Here is a 19,523-nt window from a genome sequence, read left to right as displayed (position 1 = left end):
ATCAGCACCTTCTTATATGCAACATTGGTCAGAATGCTCGGAGCGGTGGGTGCAGTTGACCTCCACAAACGTCAAATCAGAGACTGACCCGCAGGCAAGCTGGCGGCCATTACCGCTCGCGGAAAACAGGATAGGCTTGAAAAATTGCTGGAGAGTTGCCGATTCGATTGATAATAAAATCTCAAAAATCCATTGAAAGATAAAGGAGTTATTAGCGTTTGAAATCTATCCTAATTTCGTGACGGTCTCGAATTTGGAAATTTCCGTTTTACACCCTGTATCAGAGTCTTCCCCTTAGACGTAGTTTACGTCAAAAAAAAAATCCATTGGTCAAAGAATACAATATTAGGTCGTTTTCAAATGATACTCGAGAATCAGAGTTCTCATCCCTCTCCCAGCTCTCAAAACTCTCACAGATTTTGCCCTTCAAAAGTTTCTCAGCGAAATGACCGAAATGGCGAGAAGCACGAGAAGGGTGCGTAAAAGAGGAACGAAAACGTCAAAGTTAGCAAACACGCTAACCTGGAGCTACCCAGAATTATGTCAAAGTGACCCAAATTCAGCAAAACCGTGGTTACTCTAATTTGGGTTCGGGTACCTAAACTCAAATCTGGGTAATAGTACAAGCGAAAAAATCTGGGTATCCGGTACCCAGCTCTTTTCGCTCCAGAATATTGTTATTGTATAAAAAATGTTAAAAAATTCAGTTTCCCCCGGTTTCCCCCAACGTATATCATTTGCCGGCTGTGCCGACAATGCTCCGCCTTGATAAATTTAACCATTCTTACCTTATTTTTGCTGCATACAACGAAAAATTCCAACATTTTCTCCGGAATACAACGTCGGCGCCATGTTGCTGTATTCGAAAATGTTTAAGTCCCCATTTAACCAGATTTCGGGTTCGTCTGACTCAGATCCATTTTGTTGACATACCCAGATTTTGACAACCGCTAATATCGAAAAAATCCGGGTAAAATCGACCCGGCCACTGGGTTGTTTCAGATTAGCGTGAAAAGAACGCTCGCACTCGCTGCGGTTAATCGTGCGGTGTTTATTTTGCTAGGCCAGATTATTTTAATTTTACTGGATAAAATAACTGAATAAGTTCCGATATAGTGCGATTGGCTTATTCATATTCAACCGACGAGAATGACGTCGATTATAAAATTGCATGCCATTTCTGGTGCAATGGATGAATCCCCTCCGTGCTACATCCTACAGGTCGACGAGGTTCGCTTCTTGCTGGATTGTGGATGGGATGAGAAATTCGATCCCAATTTCATTAAGGAACTGAAAAAGTAAGTAACCCTTTTAGTTTAGTTGTCGCAAATTAAGTTCATTTTCATTTACATTGATGGTAAAGTCTTACGTTTCGAACGTGTAACACTAATACGCTTTTGATTTTAGATATGTGCACACAATTGACGCCGTGTTACTTTCCTACCCGGATGGATTGCATTTGGGAGCGCTGCCCTATCTGGTCGGAAAGTTGGGACTGAACTGCCCGATCTACGCCACGATTCCGGTGTACAAGATGGGTCAGATGTTTATGTACGATCTGTTCATGTCGCACTACAATATGTACGACTTCGATCTGTTCACACTGGACGATGTGGATGCGGCATTCGATCGAATCATTCAGCTGAAGTACAATCAAAGCGTTTCGTTGAAAGGTAAAGGATACGGCATAACCATTACGCCGCTGCCAGCTGGGCACTTGATTGGGGGTACCATTTGGAAGGTAATGAAGGTCGGCGAGGAGGATATCGTGTATGCAACTGATTTTAACCACAAGAAAGAGCGACATCTGAATAGCTGTGAGCTGGAAAAATTACAAAGGCCGTCGCTGCTTATCACAGATGCTTACAATGCAAAATATCAGCAAGCGCGGCGTAGGGCTCGTGATGAAAAATTCATGACCAATATCCTGCAAACGTTAAGGAACAACGGAAATGTTTTGGTAACGGTCGACACGGCTGGTCGGGTGCTGGAATTGGCGCATATGTTGGACCAGCTGTGGAAGAACAAAGAGTCCGGCTTGATGGCGTATTCTTTGGCATTGTTGAACAACGTAAGCTACAATGTTGTGGAATTCGCCAAAAGCCAAATTGAGTGGATGAGTGACAAGCTCATGAAGAGTTTTGAGGGCGCGCGGAACAACCCGTTCCAGTTCAAACATTTACGGTTGTGTCACACCATGGCGGAATTGGCGAAGGTACCCAGCCCGAAGGTGGTGCTGGCAAGTTCCGTAGACATGGAGAGTGGATTTTCGAGAGAACTGTTCGTACAGTGGGCATCCAATGTCAATAACAGCATTATCATTACCTGCAGGTCTTCTCCGGGTACGCTGGCCAGAGACCTGATTGAAAACGGTGGCAATGGTCGTAAAATAGAACTGGACGTTCGGCGACGTGTCGAGTTAGAGGGTGCTGAACTGGAGGAATACATGAGAACCGAGGGAGAGAAGCATAACCGATCAATCATCAAGAGTGACATGGATTTAGACAGTAGCTCCGACTCGGATGACGAATTAGAGATGCGCATAATCACAGGAAAGCACGATATTGTTGTTCGTCCAGAAGGTCGTTCTCACACCGGGTTCTTCAAGTCAAGTAAAAAGCAGTACGCAATGTTCCCGTTCCACGAAGAAAAGATCAAATTCGACGAATACGGTGAAATAATTCAACCCGACGATTACAAGATGATTGACCTAGGCCCAGAGGGTGGCTTTGAGGATAACAAGGAAAATCAAATTAAACCCGAAGACATTAAGAAGGAAAAAGATGAAGAGCTCTCGCTACTGGATAAGCCAACTAAATGTATCAGCAGTCGTAAATTGGTGGAGATCAACGCTCAGGTGCAGTTCATCGATTTTGAAGGACGTTCGGATGGGGAGTCAATGTTGAAGATTCTATCACAGCTTCGTCCACGCCGAGTTGTGGTGATTCGTGGGTCACCCCAGAATACTGCCCTCATTGGCGAGCACTGTCAACTGAACATCGGAGCCAGGGTGTTCACACCAAACAGGGGAGAGATAATTGACGCCACCACCGAGACCCACATCTACCAGGTACGGCTAACTGAAGCGTTGATTTCGCAGATGGATTTTCAGAAGGGAAAGGACGCCGAAGTCGCTTGGGTTGATGCGCAGATTGTCATTCGTAACAAGCAGTTCACGACGCAAGGTGCTGATGTTGATGTGAGTGGGCCTTTAAGTGGTACAACAAATAACGCTACCACCAATAATGCGATCGCCGCTGCAGCAGCTGCTGCTTCGGATTTGCCGATGGACGTCGACCAAACAGAAGGCAATGACGACAAAAGCGATCGGCAGATTCTGACACTCGAACCATTGAAGTACGACGAATTACCGGCCCACAACTCGGTATTTATCAACGAGCTCAAGTTGATCGATTTCAAGCAGGTGCTGATGAAGGCGAACATCAGCTCGGAGTTTTCGGGCGGTGTCCTTTGGTGTAGCAATGGAACAGTAGCGTTGCGACGAGTTGACACAGGAAAGGTTACCGTTGAAGGATGCTTATCGGAGGAATATTATAAAATTCGAGAATTATTGTACGACCAGTATGCTATTGTTTAGAATGAAAATGGAATAAACATCATAAAGTGGTACGGAGCAAGATAAATGCTCCCATCCCCCCTAACAGGTTTTTTTTTTCTAGCTTAAATCAAGTTTTTTTTTATTATAAACAAATTCAAGATTGTATGGATTCTTTGCTGTTATCAAAGCTACTATTGTCTCGCGATGTATCCAACAAATCATCCTCCTCTTCCTGGGGGTCCATATCATATATTCTTATAGTGCGTTGGGATTCGGACACCACACCGGTCATATTCCTCGAGCCGGAAACGGCAATCTTCCCCGCATCCATGCCCTCCAGTAGCTTCAGTGAGCCTTCCTCGATCAATGAGTATGCATTCGCCACTCGACAGCAGCTTTCACCCGCGTTCAGATCGGAAATTGTTTGACTGTTCACGTACGGAACCGATTCCAGTAATCCCCATATTCGGTCCAACGGAAGTTGCAGGAAGTAACTGTTGATGCGACCCTCACTGGTTCTGGCCCGCAGCAACAGTGAGAGGGTTTTTACATTGTAGAACTGAATGTGCTTGAACGTTAAATCACCTATGGCCGAAAGTCGGGCATCGAAGTAAGGCTTTTCCAAGAAACTTAACCGTAAGGTACGGTGCATCGAGGAGGGATTGATTTCCGTTATAATGAGGCTGTTTTCGGAATCTAAAATGGCAAAAAGTGATACGTTGCCATCTTTGATATTTATCTGGGTTACAGTTTGCTGGAAATCTTCGGATAGTTCGCTAGTTCTTAGCGAGAGGACGCTTTTCTGTCTAAAATCTTGACCGATTATGGTAATCGGTTTCTTAAAAATCCGTTCAATGCTACTTTTCAGCTGATTATGCTGCTGGACAAGGGAGCTGTTTTCGTTGTGAGGGAAAATGAGTGGACAAGTTTTAAGGCATTCGTTATCTTCTAAGATTTTGGTCCACTGATTGGAAGCATCCACCTTGGGAGGAAACACCAGCGGCTTATCTTCCAGATACTGTCCAACGCGTTCCAGATTAAACTTGCGTTTTTTAATTTCTGAACCCGTTTCACTTTCTTCCATAGATTCGTGATAGTTCGCATCAAAATTGTTGAGAAATTCCGCCAAGTAATTAATCTCCTGCTGCGACACCGAGGAACTGTCCTCAGCCAGGGTTTCATCCATCAAACGAACAATTACAATGTACAGCCACCGGAAAAATATCTTGAAATCTCTTGTCGATGTGTCGATCGTCTGCTGCAGTTCGTATGCTTTGATCAGAAATGATCCGCAGTTGATCAACGCCTCGTTTGTTACATCTCCCAGCAAGGGTTCGTAGTAGTATACGTTACTTATCATGCCTTGTAGAGAATTCAGGTGATAAAACACGCTACTGATGGCTGTGTGAAGCGGTTTAACAACCAACTTTTGTATCGTTGAGTAACTCAACTCAATGCTGTTTCCCAGCTTTTTCAACCCTTTCTCCGTCAAGTCTCTCAGCAAAAATTGTTCCAAAGCCGGAGAAGTACTTCCGAACATGAGCAACTCTAGAAAATCTGCTGAAATTGATCCCTCGGATTGACTGTTGGCGTACTTTGTCAGTTTGTTGTCCATCTCCAACAAAACGGTTTCCCACGCTTCGATGATGCACTCAATTGCGTCACTGATGTACGTCATGGTTCCCAGAATATGCGCATGTTTGATGGCCAGATTTAGCAGTGAGGTTGAGTAGCGCTGCAAAATGTCGTTTTCAAACACGATCAACTCCAGTGTAGCTCCATCGCGTTGAATGACTACGCAGAGTTGTTTGAAGTTCGAACTCATTTTTGCTTCTTTGATCACGCCTTCGTCCGGGCGAATATTGAGAGTTTGAAATAGATCCAGATCACAGCAGGATAGCAATCCAAATACGGACAAATTTACGTGCCCATTAGTAGTTCCTATAATCAGAAGATTCAAAATTTGCCTCGAGTAGAATTTCAGAGTGTTGTATTCGCAGGACTTCGTCGTCGATGTGAGTGAGTTCAGACTTGGTAGCGATGGCAAAAAGGTTGTGTAGTTATTCTGAAACCAAACAAACATATCATGATCTTATTCATGCTATGAGTCCCTACACTTACAATAGCATCGCCACTAGTATCATTAACCGGTATCTCTTTGTCGTTCTCCGTCAAACTCATGCAACTGATATCCGATTTTATATTGAAATTATAAATTTCTTCTTTATTTTCAATGTTAATTAGAATAATTGTACCATTACTATAAGCTGCAACAAAACGTAAAAAATTAATATAAAAGATTATTCATTAGTAAGAAAAATGTCAAATCCACAGTAATTCCGTTAAAGGCGATTGAAGGGAAATTCGAATTGTTTGCTATTGATAGTTGAATCGAACGAATCATTTCAGTACAGAGTATTCGTTTTGTAGTGAACAAGAAAAGCACAATTAGCTGCTGGCAGCTCAATGCATTTTTTTTAAATTGCTCCTCAAAGCAAGGATGTTAACGATCATTCAGTAATTTGCGTTCGATCATTTAGTAGTTTGTCAATAACACATTACAGAAGCTGAATTTGATAATAATATCTCTATTACGGAGAAAAAGAAAAATTTGGATGGCTACGCGGAAATAACGCGCAGAGGTAGATCCCCGCATAGAACAAATCATGCATAGTGTGCGTTGAATTGAGTTCAAACATTAACACAAATGAAATGTAACTAGTTCACTAATTTGGATGGCGTGTACATACTGACGTAGACATGGAAATGTTTCATAAGTAGATTAAGAGGAATGTGCCGTCTCGTGTGCCGTATAATTTGGTAATTCTGTCATAAAATTCTTATGTTGTTCGAAAATATTTGTCTTACATAATGCTTATTGGTTATGCGCAAACCCCGTTTTTCATAGAGTCCCGCCCAGCATCAGGATTTGGACTAGTGTGATTTGAGTGGTACACGGTAGCTTTAGCAGGGTCTACATGCGAATGCATGCAGTTATTTATGTAAGTTCAAAAGAGCTCATTGTGAAACTACATCACGTCCTAAGCAAACCACAAAACTTGCAGTAGCTAAGTGAAAGGTCTGCAAGTTCTTTGAAATAGTCCATGCCGCTCCCTAAAACTCAAAAACTTGGAAAATTCATATAATGTGTATTTTTGTTGCTAAGGTATCTTTTATTTCATACTGTAACGGAACGTTTTCAATTCAAAACTTTTCATTCACTCCCCCGCCATGATTAGGAACGGAAAAAATATTAATTTAAACTTCTGTTTCCCCCAAGGGGCACGACACTTCCGCTTTTATGGAAAAAATCACCAAAAAACCTATCGAACTAAACATTTTTTCAAATATCCTATCAAATTCATCTAAGCGTGCATTATCATCGTCTATTCTTTGATATCTGTTTCTAATCTTTTATATCCCTTCCAAGTTTTTGTCAATTTTGGCAAAAGGCCTTTTCGCGAGAAGTTAGAAAAACCAAGGGCCTCATACGCCTGTCACTGGCGAACAAAGCTCGTGTACTCTGCATCGAAGCTTAGAACCGGTGTTAGGGCGCAATCGTTAATGTGAACATTTTTATATTCGGTTAGTTACTGCAAATAAATTCTTTTTAGAGTCCCTATAATCAAGCAGGTATCTCAAGCATACCACATCGTTATATTGCTGCCTGATTGAGTGTTTAATTTTGATAAAATATCGAAAACAAAAGTGTGCATAAAAATTGCCTCGCCATAACAAAAAGGTGGTAGAGAATTAACACTGTTGTTTACAGTTTAGAACCAAATCCAGATGTCGCACATGTTGGGGTAGGGATTCAGTGCTCCGCCTTCTCCCCCTGAGAAAAACAGCTGATTATGACAACGCATGAAATGTGATGAAATGATACAAAAGAGATAGACCAAAACGAAACAAGAATCTTTCGTGAACCCCGCCAACAGTACAGGACTGAAACACCCGCGGGGGACGCAAACTCTTCCGTTCTTGTTCCAGTTTCTGTACCGTTGGCCAAGTTCATCATGATGAATTTCTTCAAATGCCGCAGATGTGAAAACATCGGTACGGATGATGCATTTAATTTGTTTTGCACAGCTATGCGAATAAAAGACATCCTTGGGCACATCGGTACCAATGTATTATGTATTTTAAGTTTGGCAAAAAAATGTTAAAGAGGTTATTGTATAGAACAGTATCAAAAGAAAACCAACGATATTATTTCCTCTTTGTTTGTCATTTTGACAGCATCTTGACAGTGCTACACGCGGAAATATCCTAAAATATCCGTTTCTAAGCATTTCTAATCGCAGGAAAGATAGCCCAATTTGAGTTAATTTAAGCTATTTTCATCTAAGACACTGAAAGTAACGTTCGGAAAAAATATTTCAAAAAATCCGATGAAAAGTATGGGAATTTTTTTGAGAATTGTCTTGTGTCGTGCCCCTTGGTTTCCCCTCCCTTGAAATTCGGTTGCCATTTTATTCTTTGATGAATTATGAGTTTTCCGGTTTAATAAATTCATTTATTGTTTCTCACCATCTTCATTATTCAAAATTCAAGTCTCAATATCCCCCCTAATGCAGTGATTCTTCAGTAAGAACCTTATATAGAAATGTCATACATGTGAATAAAAACAAAACATTGCAAATTTGGCATACGCTGCCTTTGATCACTAGCCAGGAAAATATTCATTAGAGGCGCTCTCAATTTTCCAGGATTCCAAATGTTTCTTGCAATGCGCAATATCTGGAATAAGGGCGAATGTCGCAAGAGAGGATTCTCTTCGTCCACTTCCCCTCATTTGTATAAAAGTGACAAGCAGCGGATTGCTTTGTGTTTTATCACCTCAGAACGATAGAAAACAATGCAAACTTGCATTCTGAGGTGAAAAACTGCAAAGAAATCCTCTGCTTGTCACTTTTATTCAAAAAAGGGGAAGTCGACGAAGAGAATTCTCTCTTGCGACATTCGCCCTTTTACCAGATAGAGCTTGATATGTTGTATAGTGGACTTCTAGTGCGAAGGTTTTTATACAACTTTGCCTAATGGTTCGTTATTAGAATTCAACTAATAACGGAGTTAGAGCGCTAGTTGCAGTAACTTAGACTAAATGATTGGAATTTTGTTATCATTTAGCCTAAGTTACTGAAACTATAGCTAGAACTGCGTTACTAGTGAAATTCAAACAACGAACCATTAGACAGAGTTGTAGAAAAACCTTCGCACTAGAAGTCCGCCATACAACATATTTTGAAATTCAGCTTCTGGAATGTGTTATTGACAAAATACTAAATGATCAAACGCAAATTACTGAATGGTCGTTAACATCCTTGCCTCAAAGAAACTATACGAAAACAATGATTTAATTTCTTTATCTTCACCATCAATAGACTCAATAGAGGGAATTATTCTGAATATTTAATTTAATTTCTTCCGCTTTTCCCCGGCTCTAAAAAACGATACTTTTTCTACTTACCGATGGCCATCACTTTATCCAATGGTCTCCAAGCTATTCCACGAACACGCAGCCCTTCTTCCGGAGGGGATAACTGCCAAACCTTTTGCCATTTCAATCGGTGCAAGATTACTTCGCCTGCAATTTGTAAATTACATTTTACTAAAAGTTTTGAAAGCAATGTAAATTAAATACCTTTGTCATTTCCAATAGCCAGCAGGTCCATCTTCTCGCTCCATTGAAGAATATCAACACGATAGCCTACATTTTTATTCCCCGTCTGTTTCATTGGGTTTCTACCAGGATATTTGGATGTGCTCATTTTCTGTCGCTGTTTTTGCATTTACAAACTTTCGAATTAATAGCAAATAAAATAAAAACAAAATTTAATATTTTGGTATACCTTTATGGGCTGCAGTTCTTCCCCGAAAAACACAAAAACGAGTAAAAGCCGGCGAAGCCGGCAATCGATCGTCAACCGCCAAAAAATAAATAAATAGTGTTAACAAAAAATGTTTTTTTTTAAACAAAAACACGAAGTTCACTGAAAAGTAAAACTACCCGAAAGTGAGTTGTTTTCACTTAAAACTTTACTTTGGGCCAATAGGCCTTTTTCGTGAGACGTTTAAAATCCTGGACGTAAAGAAAAAAACCTTTTATTATGCGAGTAGAGATGTCGTAAAATCCCGATTAATCGATTAGTTACTAATCGATTACTCTTGATTCTTGTCGATTATTGAATCGATTAATCATTGTATAGTAATCGATTCAAAATTAATCGATTATCACAACGATGAATCGATTAATCGAAATAATCAATTAATTTTCGACATCCTTATTGTTGATGTCTGAGCAATAAAGTTTAGCATAAAGATAAGAAAATGTACGTTTATGATAGGGTCGGAATGCGAATATGGTTTGGTGCGTCACCGAAAGACAATAAATAAACAAAGCCAAGAGACGACGAAAGAAATGATAAACTACCCGTGATGACGGCGTGGCGGGAAGATCGGCGTCAGGTCAGGTAAAGACGTTAGGATCAGGTAAAACTTAGACATAAGAAAATCCATAATTGTAAGTAGAAATAAAATTATTACCATCTCAGCATCGTTAGAGTAGAGTTCATTCTTCATTTGTCAGAAAAGAAAGACCGTCTCTCATTGAATTTTGGGAAATCGGTGTCATCGTGAGAAGAGTAGGTTTCTTGGTTAAAGAAACATTTGGTGGCGTTCCAGAGAGGAATTAAGTGTTTTCCTCACGGTGACCGTTGTGACTAGTTCTTGCTTTGATAGTGAAATCCTAAGACACGACGGGTGATTGGTCTAGGTAAAAGAACGATAACGGTGAAAGTGCATTGAGAGTAATCAATCAATTCTCGGAAGTAACCCGAGAATTATTTGCAACAAGCAAGAAGTGAAAAGGCTCTTGGACGCGACGAACAGTCGGCCAAGTCAAATTACAAAGGAGAAATTCGTGATTGTGGTGAAAAAGGCTCTTGGACGCGACGGACGGTCGGCCAAGTCAAATTACAAAGAAGAAATTCGTGACTGTGGTGAAAAAGGCTCTTGGGCGCGACGGACGGTCGACCAAGTCAATCCATCTAGAGACGAGTGGTAGCGAAGTTAGATCAGAGGGTTAGTAATAAGTGATAAGTTAGATCATTAGAGATTTAGGACGAAAGTTCTATCAGAAAGTTTCGTGTGAAAAATAATTTGTCAGTTTTGGTGCAGTGATCCCGTTTCAGTTAAAGTAGCAAAATGTTGCAAATTGTTTATAAAGAAAATAAGAAGGGAAATTGTAAGTCTGCACTCGTTCCGATGAAAGAGAGTCAATGATTCAATGCGATGATTGCCTTTTATGGTTTCATCAATCTTGTGTCAATTTAGAATCTTTACCTAAGGAAGAATGTATCGGTTATCTATATGTTAGTGACAACATAAGCGGTATATTCGGGTTACACATGTGTTGGTTTCAGTGAACGGTAAGTGCTGGACGATATATACCGAACCATGGTTTAACACGGGGGCAGTCGAGATGTAGCGCCTACCGGAGAAGGTTGTCCCACAGAGTTTAGTGATACGCAGTGATAAGTTCGGCCGGTGCGGAAAGACAGTCGATACAAATGGCGACGAGGATCAAAATCGGTGAGTATCAAGAGCGAAACGATATAAAAAATGCGATAGCGTTTTCGAAAGAATATTTTTATGACATGCAAGAAGTGCGGAGTTTGAAATTTAGTAGTCTAAAAAAAAAAAAAACAAAATGGTTGACATCAGAGGAAGTGTGCTCGAAAATTAGGGATGAAACTATAAGTGCCGCCATTTTTTTTTTCTCTGGAGCAACATTACCCGAACAAACCGCATAGAGAACGAAGAGAAAAAAAAAAGTTCTACATTCAAGTGTTGTGGTGAAATGAGTTGAGCTACGTGCCTCGCTGCGTGTTAGTGGAGTACTTATGTATGTTTTATTGTTGCATCGTTCGAATGCTATGGAAGAGTTTCGTACTCATGAGATGAACATGCATTGGTGTGGTGGTGATCGTGTCACTAAGAGTTTCTTCGTGATGTTAATAAGTCGTTGTTACGTACAACAGAACTATTATTAGCGTGAAACAAAAGCTGTTGCTACGTGCTATGGAAGAGCTTCGTACTCATGAGATGAACATGCATTAGTGTGGTGGTGATCGTGTCACTAAGAGTTTCTTCGTGATGTTAATAAGTCGTTGTTACGTACAACAGAACTATTATTAGCGTGAAACAAAAGCTGTTGCTACGTGCTATGGAAGAGCTTCGTACTCATGAGATGAACATGCATTGGTGTGGTGGTGGTCGTGTCACTAAAGGAAAGAGAAAGAAAAAGAGTTTCTTCGTGATGTTGATAAGCCGTTGTTTCGTACAACAGAACCATTGTCAGCGTGAAACAAAGGCTGTTGCTTCGTGCTAGGCTACATACTGCACGATGTTGATTGTGTACGCTCTCTTCGTGTAAGGAACACATTCGTGTGTTGTAGATATCGATGCGTGACATATACGAGATCAAATTCGGTGTATGAGTGTAGGTTATATGTAATTAGGAATATTACTGAAAACATCTTGAACCGTGCCTTCGTGTGAAACGAAATGATTTTTTTTTTTTTTAATTTAGGTTTACTATGCGTGGGTGGATTGTCTAGTTTCGTACCATCTATCAGAAGTTTGTTAGTAAGCTAACCACTTTTCATACATTTTTCTCTCTTCGTGAAAAACAAAAAAACAGATGCGGCTGCTCTGCCGGCGTTCAAAACCGGATCGGATCCAAGAAATGATTGGTTGAAATGGCGTAAAGCATTTGAACGTTTTATGGTGGCGAACGGCATAGAAGACGATGACGAGAAATACAATTTGTTGCTTGTGTTAGGTGGTATTGAACTACAAACATACTATGATAAAATCGAAAAACTTCATGTTGGTGTCCCAACAACAGAAGAGGGTTCGGACGTGATAATACTTAAATATGAGTCAGCGGCCCTATCGTTAGAGAAATACTTTGCACCACAGTTGAACAAGCGTTTCGAGAGGCATTTATTTCGAGCTCTGAAACAGGAAGTAGGGGAAAGTTTTGAGGATTTCGTTTTCAAGCTGAAAGAACAGGCAAATCGTTGCAAGTTTTCGGACGTGGACGATATGATAGTCGACCAAATCATCGAAGGGTGCAACTCGCTTGAACTTAGAAAGAAGTTATTAACGGAGGAGAAAGACTTTTCCGAAGCACTTATGATAGGTCGAACTATCGAAAACGTGCAGAAACAAGCGAAACAGTACAGCAATCCTTTGCCATCCGGACTGGAAGGAACCTCGTTGGTTCAGAGAGTTGCTGATCGACAAATGCCTTCCACATCTACCAAGCCTTGCTCGAGCAATGCAAGAAAATGTTATAATTGTGGCCGATATGGTCACATCGCAAAGGACATTCACAAATGTGCCGCAAAAGATGCAAAATGTCACAACTGCGGAACTAAAGGCCACTTCAAAATCTGCTGTAATAAAAGGAAGTCGACGGAGCCACGAGAATATACGAATCCCAAACGTAAAGTTCACGCAGTTCTGGATGGGAAATCGGAGGAGGTACTGGAAAAAGGAATTTTTCTTGTAACCTCAGAAACCAAGGACGACGTATCCGAGATCTTAACTTTCTATGTCAGGGGTGTGTCTACTAACATGGTTGTGGATTCCGGATCGCCAGCTAATATCATGCAAGAGTCTACATACAAGCGGCTCAAGAAATCTGGGGCACAGTTTTTGAACGAGAGAGATGCGACTGACTTCAACCCTCAGTTCGAAGCATTTGCGTCAACGGAGAAAATTTGTTATTGCATTTGAAGCAGAGATCAAGACACCACAAGATGAAAACGGAGTATGGGCCCATTTTCTTGTAGCGCCCGGAGGACAAACTGATCTGTTGAGTAAGTCGACGGCATTTGCGCTCGGAGTTCTCAAGATTGGATACAATGTGAACAGAATCGAGGAAGCTGGTCTGGGAGCCATTGAAGAATTCCCGAAAATTAACGATGTACAATTGAAGATCCAAATTGATTCATCCGTCCCTCCCGTAGCACAGGCTGCTAGACGTCTACCTATTGCTATGGAGGCTGAGGTAGAGAAGGAAAGTGTTCAATAAATCGTTGATGTTGATTTATAGATTTTATTAATAAAACAATAAAAATCAATCAAATAGGCCATCCAAGATTTACTTGAAAGGGGTATAATTGAATTCCAATTCGAAAAAGTAACGGGCAAATTAGACTTTGTATCGATATGCTAGAAGCCAATCGTGCTGTGCTGAGAGAAAACTACCCTATGCTAAATATTGATGCGGCCGTTGCTTCAATTCACAAGGTTTCTAAACTTTCCAAGATTGATTTAGAATCAGCCTATTATCATTTCGAATTAGAACCTCGTAGTCGGCAGATAACGACTTTTACGTCAAGGAGTGGAATTTACAGATTCCGTCGACTTATGTTTGGAATTAAGTCAGCTCCTGAATTATTCCAAAGAGCTATGGAAAACTTGTTTCGAGGCATTAAAGGGTTGGTTATATTCATGGACGATTTTCTTATTCACGGAGAGACATGACCGAATGTTACAAGAAGTTTTAAAACGACTCAATGACTTGAACTTGAAAATCAATAATGAAAAATCATTGTTTGGTGTAGGCGAATTGACGTTTCTAGTTCATATACTATCGACCACAATATTAGATTTGCGACCTCCTAACAACTTGACAGAACTAAAATCTCTTATGGGTATGATCAACTTTCTTGGTAAATGTATACCTAATCTGTCCACTTTGACAGCAAACATCCGGAAGCTTATGATCAAAGATACCCAATTTGCTTAGCAACAAGTTTACAATGACGAACTAAACGCAATCAAGGCAATACTGGGTAAAGTTGGATCTTTGGGGTTTTACGATCCTACGGACAAAACTCTCTTAGTCACGGATGCTAGTCCGGTCGGAGTTGGGGCCATCTTGTTGCAAGTGAAAAATGGTGCTTCTCGACCTGTATATTGTGCATCAAAAAGTCTCGCATCACACGAAAGGAAATATTGCCAAACAGAAAAGGAATGTTTGGCAATAGTATGGGCGATGGAGAAGTTTTACATGTATTTATTTGGAAAGCGATTTACTCTGATCACAGATTGTAAACCATTACAATATCTGTTCAACCGAGTTCGTTCGAAACCATCAGCAAGGATTGAAAGGTGGATACTGCGTCTGCAGGTATTTGATTTCGAAGTAAAGTATGAACCCGGAGACAAGAATTTAGCTGATGCTTTTTCTCGAATGGCAGTTGTTGATTGCGGACATGATGGAGAAAATGATGTGGTTGGTTGGTTGGTTAATGAAATGATGCCATCAGCGTTGACCATAGGGGATTTAGAAAAAGAGAGCCTTAAGGATGAACATTTAAGTTTGGTTCGTGAAGCTATTTTATCAGGAACGTGGGATAATGTCCCAATACAGTACAGAACAGCCACAATCAAAGATGATTTAAGTGAATACGGTAATATGATATTGAGAGGAGATAGAATAGTCATTCCACGGAGCCTACAGGAGAAGACAGTTCAGTTAGCTCATCTAGGACATCAGGGTACTACAGGAATAAAAGCTCACCTTAGATCAAAAGTGTGGTTCCCGGAAATGGACAAGCTGATCGAAAAAGTGGTAAATAATTGCAAACCCTGTAAAATGACGTCGCTACCGGATAAACCAAACCCAACCATTCGACGAATCCCAACGCAGCCTTGGCAAGATCTGGCAATGGATTTCAAAGAAGGGTTACCTTCCGGCAAATCTTTGTTAGTTGTAGTGTGTTATACTAGCCGATTCATTCAAATCGAGGCAATGAAACCAGCAACGTCACAGCGGGTGATTAGTGCATTACTTAAAATGTTTGCCAGTTTCGGTGTACCACGCTCTATAACTGCAGACAATGGCCCGCAATTCAGGTCGACAGAAATGAAGCAATTCTGCAAAAGTTACGGCATCCATTTGAATCTATCTACTCCTTACTGGCCGGAACAGAATGGAGCAGTGGAGCGCCAGATGAGGAATTTGGGGAAACGTGTGAAAATTAGTGTGATCCAGGACACAGACTGGGAAGCTGATTTGCTGGATTATTTACTAATGTACCACTCTACACCTCAGGAAACAACGGGTGTCTCACCAGGCCAAATGATGTTTGGCCGAGAGTTGAGAAATGCAATTCCCACTGTGGAAAAATCCGATGTTTTGAAATGGGAGGAGGCGAAAGACCGTGATATGATTACGAAGGAGCGAATCAAACAATATAGTGATGAACGTCGTGCCGTTAAACACCATTCACTACTGCAGGGAGATACTGTCATCATGAAGAATTGTAAACTGGGGGCGCTAGAGCCTCGATTTAGAGCAGAAGAGTTTGATGTAATTAGTGTAAATGGAGGTGAAGTGAAAGTAAAATCTAAGGACAGTGGATGTATATATGTACGTAACAGTAGTCACCTGAAAAAGCTAGGAAGTGAGGAGGTAGGATCAGGTCAGCAGGGTGGTAAGAGATTAGATGTGGAGGAGGAAGAGAAGCGGGAGGAGAAGAAAAAGCGAAAGGTACAGCTACCGAAGCGGTATGACGGTTTTGTACTTTGAAGAAAAGTTCACAAAGTAGTAGTCAATACCCAGATCAATTATAAATATATGCCAAGTAATAAAAAGTGGACATGCTTTTCATTTTATTAAAACAAGGAGAGATGTATCGGTTATCTATATGTTAGTGACAACATAAGCGGTATATTCGGGTTACACATGTGTTGGTTTCAGTGAACGGTAAGTGCTGGACGATATATACCGAACCATGGTTTAACACGGGGGCAGTCGAGATGTAGCGCCTACCGGAGAAGGTTGTCCCACAGAGTTTAGTGATACGCAGTGATAAGTTCGGCCGGTGCGGAAAGACAGTCGATACAAAGAAGAAACCTTTCAATGTCCACGATGTTTAGAGATTTACTCTAAACTAAAAATATTTGAAGAGAAAGAATCTAGAGGACTAGATACATTCTTGAAAATTCACAAGGAAACACAAGAAGCTCAAAATAAGATGTTTCAAGAATTTTTTAAAATAATGAATCTGAAAATGGAAAAAAGTGAATCATCTTCAATTGTATCCCCTTCTACTTCTTATGCTTCTACTCCCTCAAATGTGCCGGTTAATCATACAACAGCCTCTTCGAATCAAATAGTAAATTTGCTAGCTAGACAATCTCTAGCAGAACTCCCATATTTTGATGGTTGTTATAAAGTATGGCCTCGTTTTAAGACAGCCTTCGATACAACTACAGTTGCTGGAGGATTTTCGAATTTAGACAATTTAAATAGACTGCATAAATATCTTAAAGGGAAAGCTATGACTTCAGTAGCCCCGCTTATGGTAGATGCGGATAACGTTCCATCCGTTTTAGTCCAAGTTTTAGTCCGCCTTGAGCAACAATTTGGTAGACCGCAAGTGGTTTACAATGGTTTATTAGACGAGTTGATGTCTGCTAATACTAATGACACACTGATGGTATTCGTACCATGGTACAAGTTGTACCACAGGTGTGTCGCCTTGTACCATGCTGGTACAACGTGGAAAACCATGGTACAATATGTACTAGGGTATATAACCGTGGTATACCACGGTCCTTGTACCACCAGTGTGTCTTTAGTATAAACCTCCTAGGATGGATAATCCCAAAACTATAGTGATTGATTTCATTTCCGCTTTAGAAAACATGGTAACAAACATGAAACTTCTAAAGCAGGAAGATTACCTTAACGATCAGAGATTGTTAAAAGATTTAAGTGGTAGGCTGCCATCCAGTTTGTACCAGAGTTGGTTGAAACATGTTACAGAACTCCAGGCAGCGGCAAACGCTCATAATCAGGTAGCAGCTAATGCACAAAACCAAATTCAGTTAAGGGCTCCGACATTAGAAGTATTCTACAATTGGCTAAAACCGCAAGGGATTTAGCGGTTATCATGTTGTCGGAGCAACCCAAACGGTTGAATAAGCCTGTGAATGTACATTCAATTAATAATGATCGAAAGCAGGTTACTGCTAAACCAGGTATTACTTGTTTTGTCTGCAAATTACGCCATAAAACAACAGAATGTGGAGAATTTAAACAAATGGATTTACAAGATAGGATGAAATTAGTTCAACAAAACAGATTATGTTTTACATGTTGCAATTCGTCGAGTCATAATGCTTACAATTGCAGATGGGGAAAAATATGTAATGTCGATGGATGTAAGTCAAAACCCATCACTACCTTTTGCACAGAAGTCAAAAGGTGAATTTAGAGGAAAAGAACGTAAACCTACATTTGAATAAGGGCAGCACATTGTATCAGATAATGCCTGTAATAATTGAAAATGGTTCGGTCAGGATCGAAACATACGCTCTTTACGATCCCGGTTCATCTTCAACTTTGATATCAGAGAAGATAAGCAAACAGCTCAATGTTAAAGGGCAGATTAAACCACTTTCCATATCCTGGACAAACGGTAGTACCCAGGATGAAAATCAAAGTCTAGAGATTGAGATGAAGATAAAGGGAACTAGTGGGAAACAGTTTTTCTTAAAAGGGGTAAGGACCAAGGGGGACGACACTTCCGCTTTTATGGAAAAAATCACCAAAAAACCTATCAAACTAAACATTTTTTCAAATATCCTATCAAATTCATCTAAGCGTGCATTATCATCGTCTATTCTTTGATATCTGTTTCTAATCTTTTATATCCCTTCCAAGTTTTTGTCAATTTTGGCAAAAGGCCTTTTCACGAGAAGTTTGAAAAACAGCTGATTATGACAACGCATGAAATGTGATGAAATGATACAAAAGAGATAGTCCAAAACAAACAAGAATCTTTCGTGAACCCAGCCAACAGTACAGGACTGAAACACCCGCGGGGGACGCAAACTCTTCCGTTCTTGTTCCAGTTTCTGTACCGTTAGCCAAGTTCATCATGATGAATTTCTTCAAATGCCGCAGATGTGAAACCATCGGTACGGATGATGCATTTAATTTGTTTTGCACAGCTATGCGAATAAACAGTGCTTTTCGAGGTCGCCCTAATCAATGATCGAAAACGACATTAAAAGCCGGAACCTCGACCACAACAGCAAGAGAAATTTAAAAGAGAGATACATTGGAATGCATACCACAAGCAGGAACTAATAATAATAAGGTTATTAGTTCCTGCCACAAGCGTCGCCACAAACTGATACAAAAATTATCAGATGCGGAGACATCCTTGGGCACATCGGTACCAATTATTATGTATTTTAAGTTTGGCAAAAAATGTTAAAGAGGTTATTGTATATAGAACAGTATCAAAAGAAAACCAACGATATTATTTCCTCTTTGTTTGTCATTCTGACAGCATCTTGACAGTGCTACACGCGGAAATATCCTAAAATATCCGTTTCTAATACTAAAGACACACTGGTGGTACAAGGACCGTGGTATCCAGCTTTCCACGTTCGCCATAATGGCGGCTGCTATAAATAAATCTGACAGTAACTGCTTCCGACGCTTCCGATGGTATCTTAGCAACTATTTTCACATTGTTTATTTATTATTCTGTAAGCAGGCACATCATGAAAAAACCGGAGAAAATTCGTAAAGAGCTTGCAATAATTAGAATCAATTCATTAATTTGACGAATATATATTCATCATTTTTATATTTTAGGTGAAAGAATGACAATCACAACGAAGGATTAATACAATACCAACAAATAAACATTGCTCTGAACAGCTTGCAACGCAACAAAGTTTATTTTAGTTTTTGCATTCAGATTTAAGTACTTCTGTACTCTGTATGATCTGAATGAAGGCACGTGGACATGCGTACCCGACCGCTTTTGCTTCTTGTAATTTTTTCAACAATCAATTCTCCAATGAAACTGCATGTTGATGAGTGAGAACTAATGGTCAATCAAAAAATCAAAATGTG

At 40.3% G+C, this 19,523-nt stretch overlaps 4 protein-coding genes across 5 annotated transcripts; 3 read left to right on the top strand and 1 right to left on the bottom strand.

Moving 5' to 3' along the window:
- Positions 1 to 1,014: 1,014 nt before the first annotated feature.
- On the top strand, positions 1,015 to 3,662 carry LOC134204992 (probable cleavage and polyadenylation specificity factor subunit 2). The gene is made up of 2 exons (XM_062679843.1): positions 1,015 to 1,298; positions 1,408 to 3,662. The coding sequence occupies exons 1-2, from the start codon at positions 1,150 to 1,152 to the stop codon at positions 3,596 to 3,598; spliced, it is 2,340 nt and encodes a 779-aa protein (XP_062535827.1). The 5' UTR covers positions 1,015 to 1,149; the 3' UTR covers positions 3,599 to 3,662.
- Positions 3,569 to 9,536, bottom strand: LOC134204993 (anaphase-promoting complex subunit 4). Of its 2 annotated transcripts, none has more exons than XM_062679845.1 (5): positions 9,412 to 9,536; positions 9,204 to 9,339; positions 9,030 to 9,146; positions 5,681 to 5,826; positions 3,569 to 5,624 (listed from the first exon to the last, which is right to left on the bottom strand). In XM_062679845.1, exons 2-5 carry the CDS (start codon positions 9,328 to 9,330, stop codon positions 3,714 to 3,716), a joined length of 2,301 nt encoding a protein of 766 aa, XP_062535829.1. In that variant the 5' UTR covers positions 9,331 to 9,339; positions 9,412 to 9,536; the 3' UTR covers positions 3,569 to 3,713. The 2 variants fall into 2 exon arrangements, with proteins under 2 accessions (XP_062535829.1, XP_062535828.1); XM_062679844.1 differs by having other exon boundaries at positions 9,204 to 9,358; positions 9,412 to 9,518.
- Positions 9,537 to 11,130: 1,594 nt separating this feature from the next.
- On the top strand, positions 11,131 to 13,366 carry LOC134206466 (uncharacterized). The gene is made up of 2 exons (XM_062682186.1): positions 11,131 to 11,152; positions 12,264 to 13,366. Exons 1-2 carry the CDS (start codon positions 11,131 to 11,133, stop codon positions 13,364 to 13,366), a joined length of 1,125 nt encoding a protein of 374 aa, XP_062538170.1.
- Positions 13,367 to 14,894: 1,528 nt separating this feature from the next.
- Positions 14,895 to 16,172, top strand: LOC134206465 (uncharacterized protein K02A2.6-like). Its single transcript, XM_062682185.1, has one exon. It carries the CDS (start codon positions 14,895 to 14,897, stop codon positions 16,170 to 16,172), a length of 1,278 nt encoding a protein of 425 aa, XP_062538169.1.
- The last annotated feature ends 3,351 nt before the right edge of the window (positions 16,173 to 19,523 follow it).

Source organism: Armigeres subalbatus, chromosome 1 (genome assembly GCF_024139115.2).
Source record: "Armigeres subalbatus isolate Guangzhou_Male chromosome 1, GZ_Asu_2, whole genome shotgun sequence".
NCBI classification, from domain to species: Eukaryota; Metazoa; Arthropoda; class Insecta; order Diptera; family Culicidae; genus Armigeres; species Armigeres subalbatus.
This window is presented reverse-complemented; position numbering and strand designations above follow the sequence as displayed.

Bases quoted from the DNA above. Each gene is read 5' to 3' on its own strand.
- LOC134206465 (XM_062682185.1), top strand. From the start codon at position 14,895: ATGATGCCATCAGCGTTGACCATAGGGGATTTAGAAAAAGAGAGCCTT.
- LOC134206466 (XM_062682186.1), top strand. From the start codon at position 11,131: ATGGCGACGAGGATCAAAATCG. The intron at 11,153-12,263 runs GTGAGTATCAAG...ACAAAAAAACAG, and splicing joins GGCGACGAGGATCAAAATCG to ATGCGGCTGCTCTGCCGGCG.
- LOC134204992 (XM_062679843.1), top strand. From the start codon at position 1,150: ATGACGTCGATTATAAAATTGCATGCCATTTCTGGTGCAATGGATGAA. The intron at 1,299-1,407 runs GTAAGTAACCCT...TTTTGATTTTAG, and splicing joins TTCATTAAGGAACTGAAAAA to ATATGTGCACACAATTGACG.
- LOC134204993 (XM_062679844.1), bottom strand. From the start codon at position 9,351: ATGCAAAAACAGCGACAGAAAATGAGCACATCCAAATATCCTGGTAGA. The intron at 9,147-9,203 runs GTATTTAATTTA...TACAAATTGCAG, and splicing joins GGCTATTGGAAATGACAAAG to GCGAAGTAATCTTGCACCGA. The intron at 5,827-9,029 runs GTAAGTAGAAAA...GTTTTGTTGCAG, and splicing joins GGATAAAGTGATGGCCATCG to CTTATAGTAATGGTACAATT.